The sequence below is a fragment of the Aythya ferina genome (assembly GCF_964211825.1).
Source record: "Aythya ferina genome assembly, chromosome: 1".
Classification (NCBI taxonomy): Eukaryota; Metazoa; Chordata; class Aves; order Anseriformes; family Anatidae; genus Aythya; species Aythya ferina.
Window position 1 is genome coordinate 157,414,774 of NC_140296.1, and position 14,915 is coordinate 157,429,688.

Genomic DNA, 14,915 nt, shown 5'->3' on the forward strand with positions numbered 1-14,915 from the left:
AATTAGAAACTAATCTTCAAAACATTTAAGTATGCTTATAAGACAACATAAGAGCTGAGAAGGCAATAAGCCATTTACCTCAGCAAGCTGGAATTACAAATACATTATACCCTGTCCTAAAGCTATTAACTTGGACATTAGTAAGATCAACTACATTTTTTTTTTTTAACATTTCACTCTAACTTAAAAACACTTCCATATGTCAAAAAAATCTAACTGATTATTAATTCAACTGTGGATCTTCTTACCACAGAAAATGAACATCAACTTGTTTTTCATCGTATACTAAAATATATCTTGCCATTATTAATTTTAAAAGTTCTTCCTGAAATTATTTTCATGAGATATATTTATGTTTTACAGAAAACAAATTGCCAAAAGAGACATTTTAAGAATTTGAAGCACTGTATAAAGTCACTCCAGGTCAATGTAATTTGAAAATGGCAAAAAGTAATGGGATAGGATGGGACTGATCAAAGTTTTCTGGAACATAAAAAGCCAGTGACTGCATCAAAAACTTCAAGTATATTTTGAATTCCTATTCAGTCCCACAATGGGAAATAAATATTTTTAAATGCCTTTTCCTGCTGATGTTGAAGTACTTGAGTATCTTTCAGGGATGCTCCATGGAAACTCCACCATCTTTCAGTGGCTAGATCTACACATGTCAGCATTGCATAAAATTTTATGAGTTCTAACCATTCATACTCACATGCTGAAAGAAAGATCTTTCAGCATAAATGTCTCAGCTGTCATTACTTCAGTAAGTAATTGGAGTTCAGATACAATATATTTCAAAGGGTTTTCCTTTTCTCAAAACTACAGACTGAATTGTTACAGATGGTAATTTTGGCAGATGGTTGTATATGAAACTGAGTTTATAATTAGTCCAAATCTGACTCATGCAATTAAAGCAATGAAAATTTGAAAAATAAGAAGTGTCAGATCTGTACATGATGAATCTGGTAGCCATAGGAAATAAATAAATAAAAATGAAAAATAAAAAGAAAAGATCATTCACACTTGCAAGAATATATTGCCTATATGATATATTTCTTTCTAATTCCTTGAATTAGAAGACAAGCAAGCTTTCATGGTCACAGTGTAAACTAAAGTAACCATGTCTTTTAACCTATTTAAGCATATAATCCTTTTTTCTTCAGTAAAGGCTAATGAGATGGGCTGAAGCGATCTAACAGCTCCCTGCTGCTGAAAGAGAGCTCTCAGCACCTCCTTCTCTGTAGCTTCCCTTGCTCTGACATTCATCCGACCCTTCACCATGTCAGTAAATTCACAGACAGTGATTAGTTAATTCAACTCAGAGACACAAAACTAATCTCTGAGGAATGACTGGAGAAGGAAAAGAGATGTGCAAGGATGAGAAGACTGGAACTTCTCTTCAACTAGTGACCTCTTGGGCTGCTCTGACATTTATCAAGCTGTACTTCAAGTGATATTATACCCAGTGTCAAAAAGCTTTCCAGACTAGTAATTGTGTGTGAAAGTAACACTGCCTGTTTTAGCATCTTCTGACTTTCTACTGTGTTGAATATCTTTTTTTGCTCCTGTAACAATGAAAAGATCAGTAAAGTCCCATAATCATCCTCTCCACTACTTGTATACTACTCTTTCTAGACATCTCTCTCAGTAGCTTCTTTCCTTCAGCTTTCAGTCCACCTTCATGCACAAATTGTTTCCATGTAATGTTTTTGTCTATTTTGGGATTACTATTTCTGTTATGTTCCTTTTTCTGATGGAGCAACAGGGACTTTGTTCAAGGTGGCTGACTATCACCATCATAAAAACATTACACTTTTTATGTTTCTCTTTCTGCTTCCTCTACAATCCAGTATCTTGGTTAGTTTGTCCTACCACAGGTACAACACACAGATTTTTCATCCATTTTTCTTGACCATGTATAGATACAAAAAAATTAAAAAAGAGCTTGGAAGTATTTTTCAACTGATGAAAACTACTGTTTTTTATGTAGTTACAATTAGTTCAAAATACTCTTTCCAAAATGCATCTCCCTGCACTTCCACACAATGAACTCCATTTGCCATCATGCCATCTGTTCTCCTGTCTTCTCTAAACCTTTAAAAAGTTCCTCAGAATCTCTTTTAGTTTCAATTAACCTGAGTAATTTATGTAGCCTGCACATGTTGTCATCAATCTGTGAACCCTCCTTCCAGATTGAACTATATGAGGTTGCTGACAATTAAAGAACATCATCACTTAGGCTTTACCATGTTACAAATTAACAACTTATTCCTACACTTTGCTTTCTGTCCCGATACCATTTTTCCTCAGACTGTTATGATAAGGAACATACAATATGGGGCTACTTAGTTTTTTTCTTAGACCTTTTTAGGGGAGACAATCTAAGCAGGTCACTGCATCACTTTCCCTTTATTCACCCATTTTGAAACACAAAGAATCTTATTACATTAAAACATTTCTTTTACAGGAGCTGGGATTTTCTATTCCTTTTATTAAGCTCTTAATACAGAGTTCCCACCTTCCTCGTATTGAGTGATTTAAATACAGATCTACTGACAACACAACAATAGAGTTAAGCTGTTAAGAAAAAATCCTTTTTAAACTCTGGACATATTCATTAACTCTGAAGACATGAATTAAGAGTAAATGTGTTAAGAGTTACTGCGTATTTAAGAAAATGAAGGGAACGCCATGATCACTGATTTTTTCCAAGTTATGAACACCTTGCCTTTACTGTAAAATTAACCTGAGTTGTAAGCTATATCCAGCCCAAAACTCTAGACCCTTCCACACAAACTGTAACTCTAGTATCCAGGTGATTTGTGAAGACCGGACACATTCCTCTGATATATATCAACATGCAAGTACAATCTTTCAATTCTTTACAATTTTTGAGAAATATAAATGCCTGTTAAATGCACATGCCTTTAACATATAATTTTTAAGACACCAGTAATACAGTACTTTGAATTTAGTAAGTAACTGATAAAATGTAGATATCTTCACAACATTTGCAATGGTGAAACAAAACAAAACCCTTTGAAAGAAACTGCATTTTTTCTTTGATTTTAGTGATGATTTTCATGGGGGTTACTTAGAAAAAATGCAGTTGTAAATTGTGTGTAGTAAGTTTAATTCTTATAAAGCTTTACTTTTGGTCAAAAGATATTGTGGGAATTAGAAAGAACTATAGTTATCAATAGTGAAACAATTGTGATGCACGTTCAACTGCAGCCTTGCTACAGATGTGCTGATAGGAAAACTCATGTAAATATTGACATGATCTAATATGATTCTTAGATTCTTATACAGCTAGTTCTCCAAAGTTTCCTAGAATTACTCTTTTAAAAGAACAGACGTTAAGTTGCCTGGCCTATCACAAAATTTTTTTTGACTTCTGGAATTAATCCTATAGAAAATATATCCCATCACTGAGATTAGTGCAAATCTCCTCAAAAGTATACATTTTTCAATGTCTATACTCCAAAATTCCAATAAGATTTGAGTTAGTGTATCATAAGTGATACAGTTCCTTATCAAGTGATACTTGTCAGTTTGCACAAGAAAAAAATTCTTCCTAATGCTGGAATTGTGCCATTTAATCTGAAATAAGTAATGGAACATGTAGGTTAAAAAGATGAAGCAACCATAGCAGATAAAGCCAAAAAGCACATAACAGTTGGACAACTACCACTTCAAACAGGTACAAATTCAACAGAAACTGAAGTAATGGTTTTGGGCACAAAACATGAGGTATTTGTTGCAATAGAAATAAACCAGTAGGCTAAAATCAGATTAACTTTACGTATCTCAGACCATTTGTAGAAGTCAACAACATTCTGTTGCAGCATGAAATGACCAAAAGTGCTGCAGACAATCTATTAGTGGCAGATATCTAGTTGATCACTAAAACCTGCACGTGAGATTTAAAAAAAAAAAAAATGCTGATGAGAAAGAAAGTGAAGAAAAAAAAATAAAAACCAAGAAATTCACCCCATTTGATGTAAAGGACAAATGAAATCACTGAATTAGATATTTCTAATATAGTTACATAATAAAGCTAAGAGATACGGCAGAAAGCAGCAACAATTACTTCTACAAGAATTTCCTTTGATCTCAATAAGTATCTGACTCTTCCAAAAAAAGCACAAATTTCATTAATATATTAAGGAGGAAGAAGTAGTGTCACTTCCAGAGTGGCAGACCAATATTTCAGAGGGCTTTTCAGTTAGGTTATGTGCTGTGATCACATAAATTAAAATATTCCACAGAACAGGAGATTCCTTCTAATCCCAAAATGCTTAATTTTTTACAGACAAGATGAAATGCAGTAAACAGAGGTTATTGAAGAGGTTAATTTTTGAAGTGGGTCTCAAAAAGTTGATAGGAAATAAAAATGGCCACTCAACAGACTACTAAGAACCTGTAGAAAACACCCACCAGAGATGAAGCTTTGAATGAGTGGAAAGAAACAGAGCAGTGAAAGAGAAACCTTACAGATTTTGGTTTTCAGAAGCGCAGAACTTTTATTTTAAAGAGACTTAAATGCAGCTGAGGCCAGGAAAGGTGCATGAAGAAATTAGTGTAGAACTATTTTCTGTTTAAATGGGGAGAGAGAGAGAAGATGGAGAAATGCACAATCATTTTTAGATGTTTGCTTGACAATAGAAAATGAATTCCAGAAATTTTGGTCACAATGACAAAATCTTCTTCCATCTGTAGTAGAAGACAATTTATGGGGTATTACAAACACTGCTTGGGAATGGAGTCCAGCCTTCACCAAATTTTAAAAAACAAGATTTTCACTGATTTTACTAGTCTGAAAAGAGGGCTCTCACCACCCAGCTTTACACTACTAATGGAACAAATACTGAAGAAATTTAACAAAACAGTTTGAAGCAGACTATGCTTATGGCCAGAATTTTAAAAGGACACAGATTTAGAGACTGCATGGCACATCTAGGGCACATTCTTTGCCAGGGATTATAATACAGAAGATCAAAGCAGCTTCAGCGACAGTATTTAAACTTACAGTTTATAAATAAGTTTCATATTTCCTTGAAAATAAAGAATATAATACACATCAGAACCATTAAAACTTGTGTCAAGTACAGCACTGATAGTTTTTGCTATTAGAATGGGAATGTAATCCACACACTGTGGAACCATAGTAATTTCAAAAAGACAGCAATTATGAATATTGGAGATCTTTTTACCTTTTTTAAATAACCACCAAAAAGTTCATTCGAGAACATTTATTTTTTTTTTTAATCCGAATGAAAGAGGGTGCCAAGCAGTGTTATACAAGCTTCCTAACTTCATTTGGTTGACTAATGTTCCTATTCCTGCATGCTTCAAAGTTGTAACAAAAAAAAAAAAAAAAAAAAAAAAAAAAAAAAAAAAAATTCAAGAAGATCTGACATGTAGATCTGTATCAGTTTAAAGAAATAATGCATAATGTTGTCTGCTTGTCATTTTCTGCAAAAGACAAATTTTGCTGACTTCACTTAATAACTAGCAAATGGAGGCTGGAAATTAGAGGTCTGGAGCATAGGACTTCTTTATAAAAAATTGTTAGCATGTTTAAATTTCAACCTCCTTAAATTTCTATGCATTTCTTTTCATTTGTGATTTATTTTTTTTTTGCATATATTATTAATTTAAGTGTATCAATTCTGAGTCCTCACTGAGTCCTCACTGCCTTACTTCAGTCCATTATTTCAGTTTGAGCACAAAAGTCAGCAGCTCAGTATCCTACTCCCATTCTATACACAATTATGAAATCTCCATAAACAGAGGAATTTTTTGGATCAACATGAAACAAAGAAACAATTGACTGAATCCCTGAACACCCTAAAACCTCCATGTGTACAGGCATATTTCAAAATAATGAGCCTTGTACATCAGGGCATTACTCTGAGATTTCAGTATGTTCTGAACACACTGTAAGCTCATTCTTTTGTCCAGGAGCAACTCTTACAAAGAGAGGTGCTGTGTGATTTGCACAGGGTTTATTCTCTATTTTAAATGGACATAAATTGTCAGGACATGCACAAATTAGTTTCACAGTCTGGCTAATATCACCAGGATAACCTTTTTTCAAAAGTAATTAAAGGTCATGTGTTACCAAACAGACCCATGAATCCACCAGAGATGATGTATCATACATAAACAGAATGCATATATTGGTTTGCTGCTACCTAACAAGTACAATGTAGCCAATAAATTTTTATATTTTTTTCCCTCTGACTTCCATATTCAAATGGAAAATTCATATACAAATATATATTTTTTCAGGTATCATCATAAGGTCTCTTTCAGAAAGGAAAAAACAACAATAGCAACAACAACAACAAAAGGATCACTAAGTTCTTCCTCAGAAAATGAGGAATGCACCTTACCTGTCACTGAATACTATGTTTCACAAAGAACAAAAACACACAAAGAGAAAGTTACAGATACAGTTGACAAAATGGTTTAAGATTATCCAGAGTAGGACTCAGATAAAGTTTTATTCTGAGGAAGTTCTATTGTGTCAAAGTATTCATTTATCCTCTGCCTTACTTCTTTTGCAGTAAAGTACAGTGCGAATTCACACACAGTTTATGTCTGTGCTGTAAAGGAAATACACAGTTGGCGTGTATTTCTGCACACAAGTTATTCTAGACTGAACCTGGACATTCCCAGGGTTCAGCTATTCCCATGTTACACACAGACTTTCAAACCTCTTGGGCAGAAGGATTGCACACCACTGTTAGACCTAAACTGCATACAAGTTTGTGCACAAGCGCAGGCTGACATACAAAGAATACTTAATGTGTATCACTGTTTTTGCATGGTGTGTGCTCCTCTGTATATATGTGTACATGGGTTAAATGGGATGAGATATATGGACTCCTTCCCTGTTTTCAGTAGTTGCAAAGAAAAAAAAAAAAAAAAAAAAAAAAAAAGGAAGTGCCATTCATGTATGAAGAAAGACACTACAAGACTATCAGTATATGTGATCCTGCCCACATCAGAGAGATCCCAGCCAAAGCAAATGCAGAATTCAGTTCCTATCACACAATAAATAAATAAATAAATAGACTTCATATACTTAAGATATTTCTAAAGCAAAACTTAGGGTGCTTCTAAACTTGTTAAAATATTTGTAATGAAGAGATGGTAGAGCAGACTGGACTAAACTTATACATGGTCTTAACTGTCAGTGAATTAAAGTCCTTGGAGCTTGGCAGCAGAATGAACGAAAGGCAGCAGACCAGATGAAGACACTAGATGAGAATTTATTTTCACTGAGACAGTTAATGTGATTGTGTTGAAGCTAGATTCAGTCACATGGATGACCACACTTAGAAATACCAAGTTACATAAATAGGTAGGACTGGCTGACTGATTTTTACAGACTTTGATTTGCAGACTCCTAAATCTTTCTGGAGGTTTAAAGGCTGGCATAATTCACAAACTGTGATTTTGGCCTTATGGCCTGAAAGGTAATCCCCCCTACATTCCTAAATTATGTGTCAGCCCCCTTTGAGATTGAACAAATAAACCTAGCAGTTTACTTAATTTGGTCTTAAAGTATGACTTAACCCAGAAGAGTTAAAATCTTCATATGCATGGACCCAGTTCAGATTTGGAGCAACAGTAAAGTTATGATTTTTTTTATTACTTTTTTTTTCCTCTGGCACAATGCATAATTACTTATACAAAGTAGAACGGATTCAACAAAATGGAGTGGATAGTTAGACCCTCCTTAGAGACTTGAGTTCCCCCCAGAGAAAAGATTGGAATCTGGGTCTGTCTCAGTCTGGTGAGTGTACTCAACTAAATTATTTTAGATTAGCCTTTTTCTACATGGACCGAATCAAGGCTAATCCACATTTAATCTCTGTAGACCACACACGCATCATTTTATGGTGGTTCAGACTAAACCTGGTAGTATTGGTCTGAGCTGGTCTGCAATCCAGCTGTGCTCCATGGCTGCCAGAACACACCCCTCTCTGACTCCCCATCTCCACAGCCCAAAAGTAGTGGGAAGTCAATAAGGGTGGAGAGAATACCAAGATACTCAGACTGATTCCTAGAAAGTCTTCACTGGAACATTAAGAAACACCACATGAATGGCGGTTAAACAGGCACCAAATTGTAGACGTGAGAAGAGGTAGCTCTTAAGGCTTGGGCTAAATAGGACCTGGAAGATCCTGTACCTGATCTTCTCTATCCAGTAAGATTTGAAGCACTAAAGAAGAAAATGAAAACAAACAAACAAAACACCAAATACTGCTGTTTCCACATATTTACAAATGCTGTTTAACAGCAGCGAAGATTTAGACCTAGCAGGTGTCTGAAAGCAGGGTCTGCAGTAGACCTGGTTGAAAGACCCCTCCAGGAATTCCCTGAAGACCTGACCACCATCAGTGCACAGCACTGGGCCTGCAGGGGGGAGCCTGCACCCCTCAGACTGCACCACCTCGTCTTGAAGTGTTGATCTGGAGGCTCAGGACTTTGCAAAACAGTATGCTCCAAAGCACAGCACTAGCAGTGAATAACACAAGTGCCTCCCTTAGGGAATACCAGCAGTGACTTCTTAAATTTGATGCTATTTTTGCCTTGCACCCAAACTTAAATCTGCTCCACATAGCAACAACAGCACAAGAACATGCATAAAGCAGAAAATTCCTAATTGGATTTAAAATGGTTATCCCACCCATTTACCTTGTGTAATTTAAACACTGTTTAAACAGGAAAAGCAACGAGTCATTCACTCAGTGATTATTAGATAACAATAGGAAATTAGGGGGTAATTTATTTCCTGCGTTATTTTGATCCAAAGTGTTCATTAATCTAAACTCCTTAACTGTTTTTTATTTAGACTTACAGTAGAAATAATGTCTTCATTAGTGTATCTACTTCCATTAACCACTGTTATTATACATGCTACCAGTTTTAATCCAATAAAATACCTAACACTTTTTTGTTGTTGTTGTTTGGAATGTATTTTTATTTTTCATTCTCATACTAATATAAATACCTGATACTTTTGCCAATAATTAAATACATCCAGCAAAGAAATCTATATTTTACAGCCTCCTAACAGTCAGTTATTTCAGTATTGATAATACTTCTGAATGTTGGTTTTGCATATTTCCACAGGACTCAACACACAATGCAAACAACAGCCAATCTACTAAAATAATGAGGAAAACTAATCCCTCTCGACTCACCTTACATTGGTCCATCTCCTTTTTCTACAAGTGCACAGGAAAAAGAAACAAGCATTTGCAGTGTGTTTAAAAGGCTGATGAGCCTCAGGGTTGGCATACTGAAGATCAGGGAAAGAACAAACACTTTCATTTTCCTCTGTCAGCTCCCACACCACTCAAATGGAATTGCGTAGGGAGATTTTTCCTGCCTTGCTTCAAATAAATGGGTGTTGTGTTTACATACTGCATACTGAGCATTGCCCAACCTAAGCCAAGGGCTGTGTCTTGCCAACTCTTAACTCACGAACAATATGGCGATTACATGAGCCAGCATACCATTAAGTCACATAACAAAACTTGGAGAATGGCACTGTCAGCTTGCAGAGCTGTACCTGAACAGCTGAAATGTCTTGCACAGAAGGAGAAACTACACTTTTGTGCAATGGCAGAACAAGGTCAGAAAGCAGACTAGGTCAGAAGACTCAATCTAAACAATAAAGCCAAGTGCAATGTAGTTCACAGAGATAAAAACTAACAGACACATAATGTAGGGGGCGGGAGGGTGGGGGGGGAAGAAGGAGAAACCTTTACAAAATACTCCCCTACCCTAAAGTCTTCCAGGTTATCTGCTGTGTAGTCTCCATATGACAATTTGTGAAGAATAAACTGCCCAAGATGTCCTCCACTGCCACTTTCACAAACTGACCTCACATAAGCAGAATAAAAACTCTGGAAAAGAGGAAAGAGACCTTATCCCATTACTCAAAGTGAATAGCACAACATCCTCCAGGCTCCAGCTAGTTCTCTTTGTCTATCTGATAACCAGTTCTCTTTATCTGATGAGCAGCAGGTCTATGCTCACCATGAGCTCCAAGTATCTTCTAGTGCTTCATGTTCATTTTCTTGTAGAATGGGCAAGGTAGATTGAAGATCACAGCTGACAAATAAGGGTTCTGCAAGCTCACACAAATGTATCAAATATCTCCTTTGTATTTCTGTTTTAGCCCACCAATATAAGCCAGGAACAGGTAATTTGCATACTAACTTTTTTTTACAGGTAATTTTTTCCCATAATAATGCCTACAGAGGCTCCCATAACAGTAACACAAACATACTCTGGACAGGACAACTTACGGAGATCATTTAACTACTAGCAATAATACGTGCATTTAGAGGTAAAAAGCCAAGTTCAGATCTAAGACCCTTCTAGCACTGAGGTTTCTAAGAAGTTGTGCATCTAACCCACAGCTGAAGATCGAGTACACAACCCAAATACCGGACAGTCCGTAACATCAGAACCCTTCTGAGTTAGCCTCATGCATGATCTCTCCTTGCAGCATATTTCTCAGTAACTTAATCCTATTTAGATTGTCTTTGAATCTAACAAAGAACAAGGAAATCAGAAACCTGCTACATGTTTTTGTAAGATTGTATCAGCTTCAGTCATCCTATTTTCAAAATGTAAAAAGCTGTCCAGACATCAGTGGTATTCTTGTGTTGTAATATTGGCATGCAAAGATGACATAAACTCGCTTCCAATAATAGTTTTAATCACTAAGTATGCAACCCTGCAAATCCTCTCATACAAGTGATTCTTCAATAAGATTAATTCATAGGAAAAGTCCCATTGAAAAAAGACTTGTATGACTGGACCCTAAAAGTTTAATTGTATTTCTAAAGGCATTACCACTATACATGTATATATCAAGGAGGGGTTGGTATATTTAAAACAAGGGTTTATATAACTATCAGACTATCTACAATTTCAGAAAAAGATCCTGTTAGGACTGACACTCTTGGGGAGCATGCTTCTACGGTTCCCCCTGTCTATCAGGTTAAGACTAAAGTAAATAAACTGACCAAGCTGTTCACTTCTAGCCTAGCGTTCAGCACTCCTCCTCTCTTTCAGCACTTCATTTGAACCAATGTATGACTCAGCTGCTCCTTCAGCTACACTACTTATATGTTTTCCCTGTGAAATATTACCTTAAACATCAAAATCCCTGATTTATTTCAAGCACTACCCAAGTATTACTAAATGTTTCCAGGTACAGTGAGGTAGAGGTTCTCACTTTCTCTAGTAAGTTTACTGCAGAATCTATGTCAAGAAATCTTAACTTATTTTCTAGCTTTCCAATCCTGATCTCTTCTCTAGGCCAGATATTGGATGAGACAATAGGAAAACTAGCCACAGGAGAGCATGAAGATTCACTTTAATGTGCCGAGTTCCACAGCATATTAAAGTCCTCCTTCTTGCTCACTTGCTCTCTGTACAAGGGTCTTCGTGATTTCAGCTTAAAGTCTTCCTTGAAGTATCCCCTGCTCTGATCTCCCTGGAATGATTAATGGTTTGGTATCACATTTGTTTGCTAATCCTTAAAATGAAAGAAACAATCCTTTGGAAAGCTAGGAGTCTGTCACTGTCTCCAAAAAGCAGGAAGCGTAACTGCTTGAAGGCTGACAGATGCTTCACCACCAAGACAAGAAGCTGTTCCACAGGCTACAGCTCCTGAGCCCCTGAGTCAAGCCATATGGTACCGAATGCCAGGACTGCCTGTCTTTCCCAGTTTAGTGGGAGAGAGGGATTATTCCTGCTTTGCTCTGAATTTGCAAAAGTACTCTGTTGGTTTTTGAAGTTTACAGTTCATAGGAAATGAAACGCTTGACTGCTTGCACTTGTAAATCTTTGCTTGCTCACTGAACAGTTTTTTCTTCTCTGAAGAAACAGCCCAGCATGCATGTTTCCGTGGGCTAGTATAACATCTTACGACTTCACTGCTTCCACTCCAATATCAAGCGAATGCATAAAACTCAGCACACAAATATAGCTCTTACAGCTTAATGAGACCCTTCCTGATTAATAACCTATTCAGCACACTTGACCAAGTGTGTATATAAAGTCTGAAACAATAGTTTGGAGGTGCAAGGCATCTTTAGTCACCTAAACGGAACAGCAGCAACGGATGTACACTGCTAGAATTCAGAGCGATCATTTAGGGCTATACCTCGCTGCAATTCAGCATCACAAAAGTTAACAGTCAGCAATTAATACCTCCTCAAGCATGGGTGCATTCTGCAGTGCTTTGGCCAGCTGAGGTTTATACGTTTCAAAAAGCAAGTGTTTCTAATTCCTGTCATCTCTTGAAAAAGTATTTAACTGCCCCAAAGACCTTAGTAAGGTGCCTCCCATTTTCTTAAATTTTATATCTTTTCCAATTATTGTATGGTGATGTCTTCAGGCTGCCAGTGTGTGGGGGACCCAGCAGCTGCCATGGGACAGGGGAAGGCAAAAAGTATCTCGCTTCTTGAGAAGAAATGAAGGGGAAGATGAAAGCCCCCAGCGCAGGATCCACAGTGCGTGTGTCTACACAGTTCTGTCTGGGAGCTCAGCCTTGGCTCTGAGCAGCCTTACTCTCATGGAGGTCAGCCAGGATGGAGGTTAGTGGCACCTCATAGAGTCAAGCCTTAAACTTTTCTCTGTAGAGCTTCCCTGAGCTGCTTCTTGTTACAAGATGAATTTTCCACTTTTCTCTACTTTTGCCTGCCCCTAGCTTTCCTCTGAAAATACACGCAGTGTGGCAATTGTAATCTGTACAGAACTTGAAGAAATAGGCACAAACCCCCACAAGGATACAGAGCAATTCTTCACAGCAGGGTGAGGGGGGGCGAAGGGAGGAATGCCAGGGCGCTAGCTACAGCACCGACCCGGTGCAGCACGCCGAAGCGGCTTGAATGGAGCCACTGAGAATAGCAGCCATAGCACTGTTGCCTCAAATTATTTCATGTTTTTGCACTCCGTTCGTGTAGCCCACGCTCAGCAGTGTAACACAGGCAACTGATTTATTACGGCAATTTTTTTTCCAAGTGCTTTCCGAGGTTTCTTACGGCTAGGCAGCCGATCCGGCCCGCTTGCTGGAACTTTTCCATGGGCTGCGGGCGCCGAGAACAAGACCTGGCGGTAAATTTTGTTTTGTTTTCCTTTTGAAAATTCCTCCCCCCCCAGCTTCCAAACCGCTTCTGGGTGGTGGCGGTTCCCACCCGCGGCGCCCCTCACCTGGCGGGCCAGCGGCCGGGCACCCAACGGCAGCCACCTCCCGCCACCCCAACGTGCAAGCCAGCAGCCGCCGGGGTCCTGCCCGCTCCTGGGGAGCCCTTCTCGGCCGGGAAGCTGCCCTTGGGCCCCTGCCATCAGGCAGGCAGGCAGGTATCTCCCGCGGCATCGCCCCGCCGCCCCCCCGACCGCACTCACTTGTGCCTTCTTCATAAGGAACGGCAGCGCTGCAGTCCAGCCCAGCCGGCCGTGTGCAATCTCCCTTCAGCTGAACTGTAGCTCCAGCATAATGCAGCAGAGGATAGTCCACGCATTGGGGTTGCCCACAGCGAGCCCCGCGCTACCTGCCGCCTTCTTCCACCTCCTCCTCTTCCCCCTCCCCGCCGCCGCCCTGCGCGCCCCGCTGTGCCCCTCTCGCCGCGGCGTGAGCGCAGGCACAGAGTGGAGCCGCAGCCGGCGCCCGGCCAGCTCTTTTATATCCCCGATCTGCCTCCGGCAGCAGCGGCGGCGGCAGCCCCGGCAAGACACGCCTTTCTCCTCCCTCCCGCTCCTCCCGGAGGACGCGGAGCCGAGGCGGATCCCGCTGGGAGGGGGGGAAACCCGAGCAAACTTGGGGGAAGTTGGAGGCAGGAACCAGCCTGGCCTGCCCCTTCCCACCGCGGGAGGGCAGCGGGCAGCGCCGCGGGGACTCGCCCGACGCCCACGGGCGCCCCGACGGGGCGGTGGGCGCCCGGGGCCAGCCCGGGCGGGCGGGGGGCTCGTACTACCCCGCTGCCCGTCTTTGCATCGGGGCGCGGCTGCTGGAGAAGCCCGGTGCCCTCGAGGAATCGGTGCCGGCCGGGACGAACCGTCGGTCCCCGACGGGACGGGCAGGGCAGCGCAGGACTGGGCTCCCCGCGCCCGTCGCCGCCTCGCCCCGGCCGGCGGCCCCCGTGGCGGTGCTACCTTCGCACGGGCGGCCGGCACGGGCTGCGTGCCCCAGCGAGCTGCAGAAGGCTGCTTACCTGCTCCAGCCGCAGAAAAGTTGTTGAGTAGTGCCTCCTAATGCTTGCGTGAAGGGCATCCTGCAGGTGTTGCACCGCGCTGCGAGCATTTGCATGCTCTGTAAATGATACAGCGGGGTGGGGAGAAGCGCTGGGGTTTTGCCGTGCGGCGTCCTGTTGGCAAACCCATCCCAGCGGCAGCGGCAGGATTTGAGTCCTCATCTGAGAAGACGGCTGTCAGGTTCCTGCAGACGAAACCTCCGGCATGCATGAGGTGGAAAGACGAGCGGTTTATGGATCTGCCATTTCCTGAGACGGCAATCTTTAATGATGATTAAAGAGCACGTTAGCAATCAATGAAAAGAGAATAGTCTGCCCAAGTCAGTGGTCATTTCCCAAGGGAGATTAGATGCGTTACCACAAAGTGCACAGTAAGGCATTCCACTAGAAAAAGTTCGTCTAGCTTTAGCTTAGAATTAATAATACATTTTCAAAAGTCTACGGTTCTGGCCAAAGTAAAGATAAGTTTTTAAGGCACATAAAATAAAATAAAATAAAATAAAATAAAATAAAATAAAATAAAATAAAATAAAATAAAATAAAATAAAATAAAATAAAATAAAATAAAATAAAATAAAATAAAATAAAATAAATAAAATAAAATAAAATAAAATTAAA

At 39.8% G+C, this 14,915-nt stretch overlaps 1 protein-coding gene across 2 annotated transcripts in view; it reads right to left on the bottom strand.

Annotated features, from left to right (window-relative positions):
* Positions 1-13,697, bottom strand: part of KITLG (KIT ligand) — a 55,696-nt gene extending 41,999 nt beyond the window's left edge. Inside the window, exon 1 of one of the 2 annotated variants that reach the window (XM_084506685.1) lies at positions 13,453-13,697. In XM_084506685.1, the coding sequence (XP_084362811.1) occupies positions 13,453-13,467 (15 nt within the window). In that variant the 5' untranslated portion in view covers positions 13,468-13,697. The remainder of the gene's footprint in view (positions 1-13,452) is intronic. The other variant, XM_084506686.1, reaches the window with a different exon arrangement.
* Between the last annotated feature and the right edge of the window lie 1,218 nt (positions 13,698-14,915).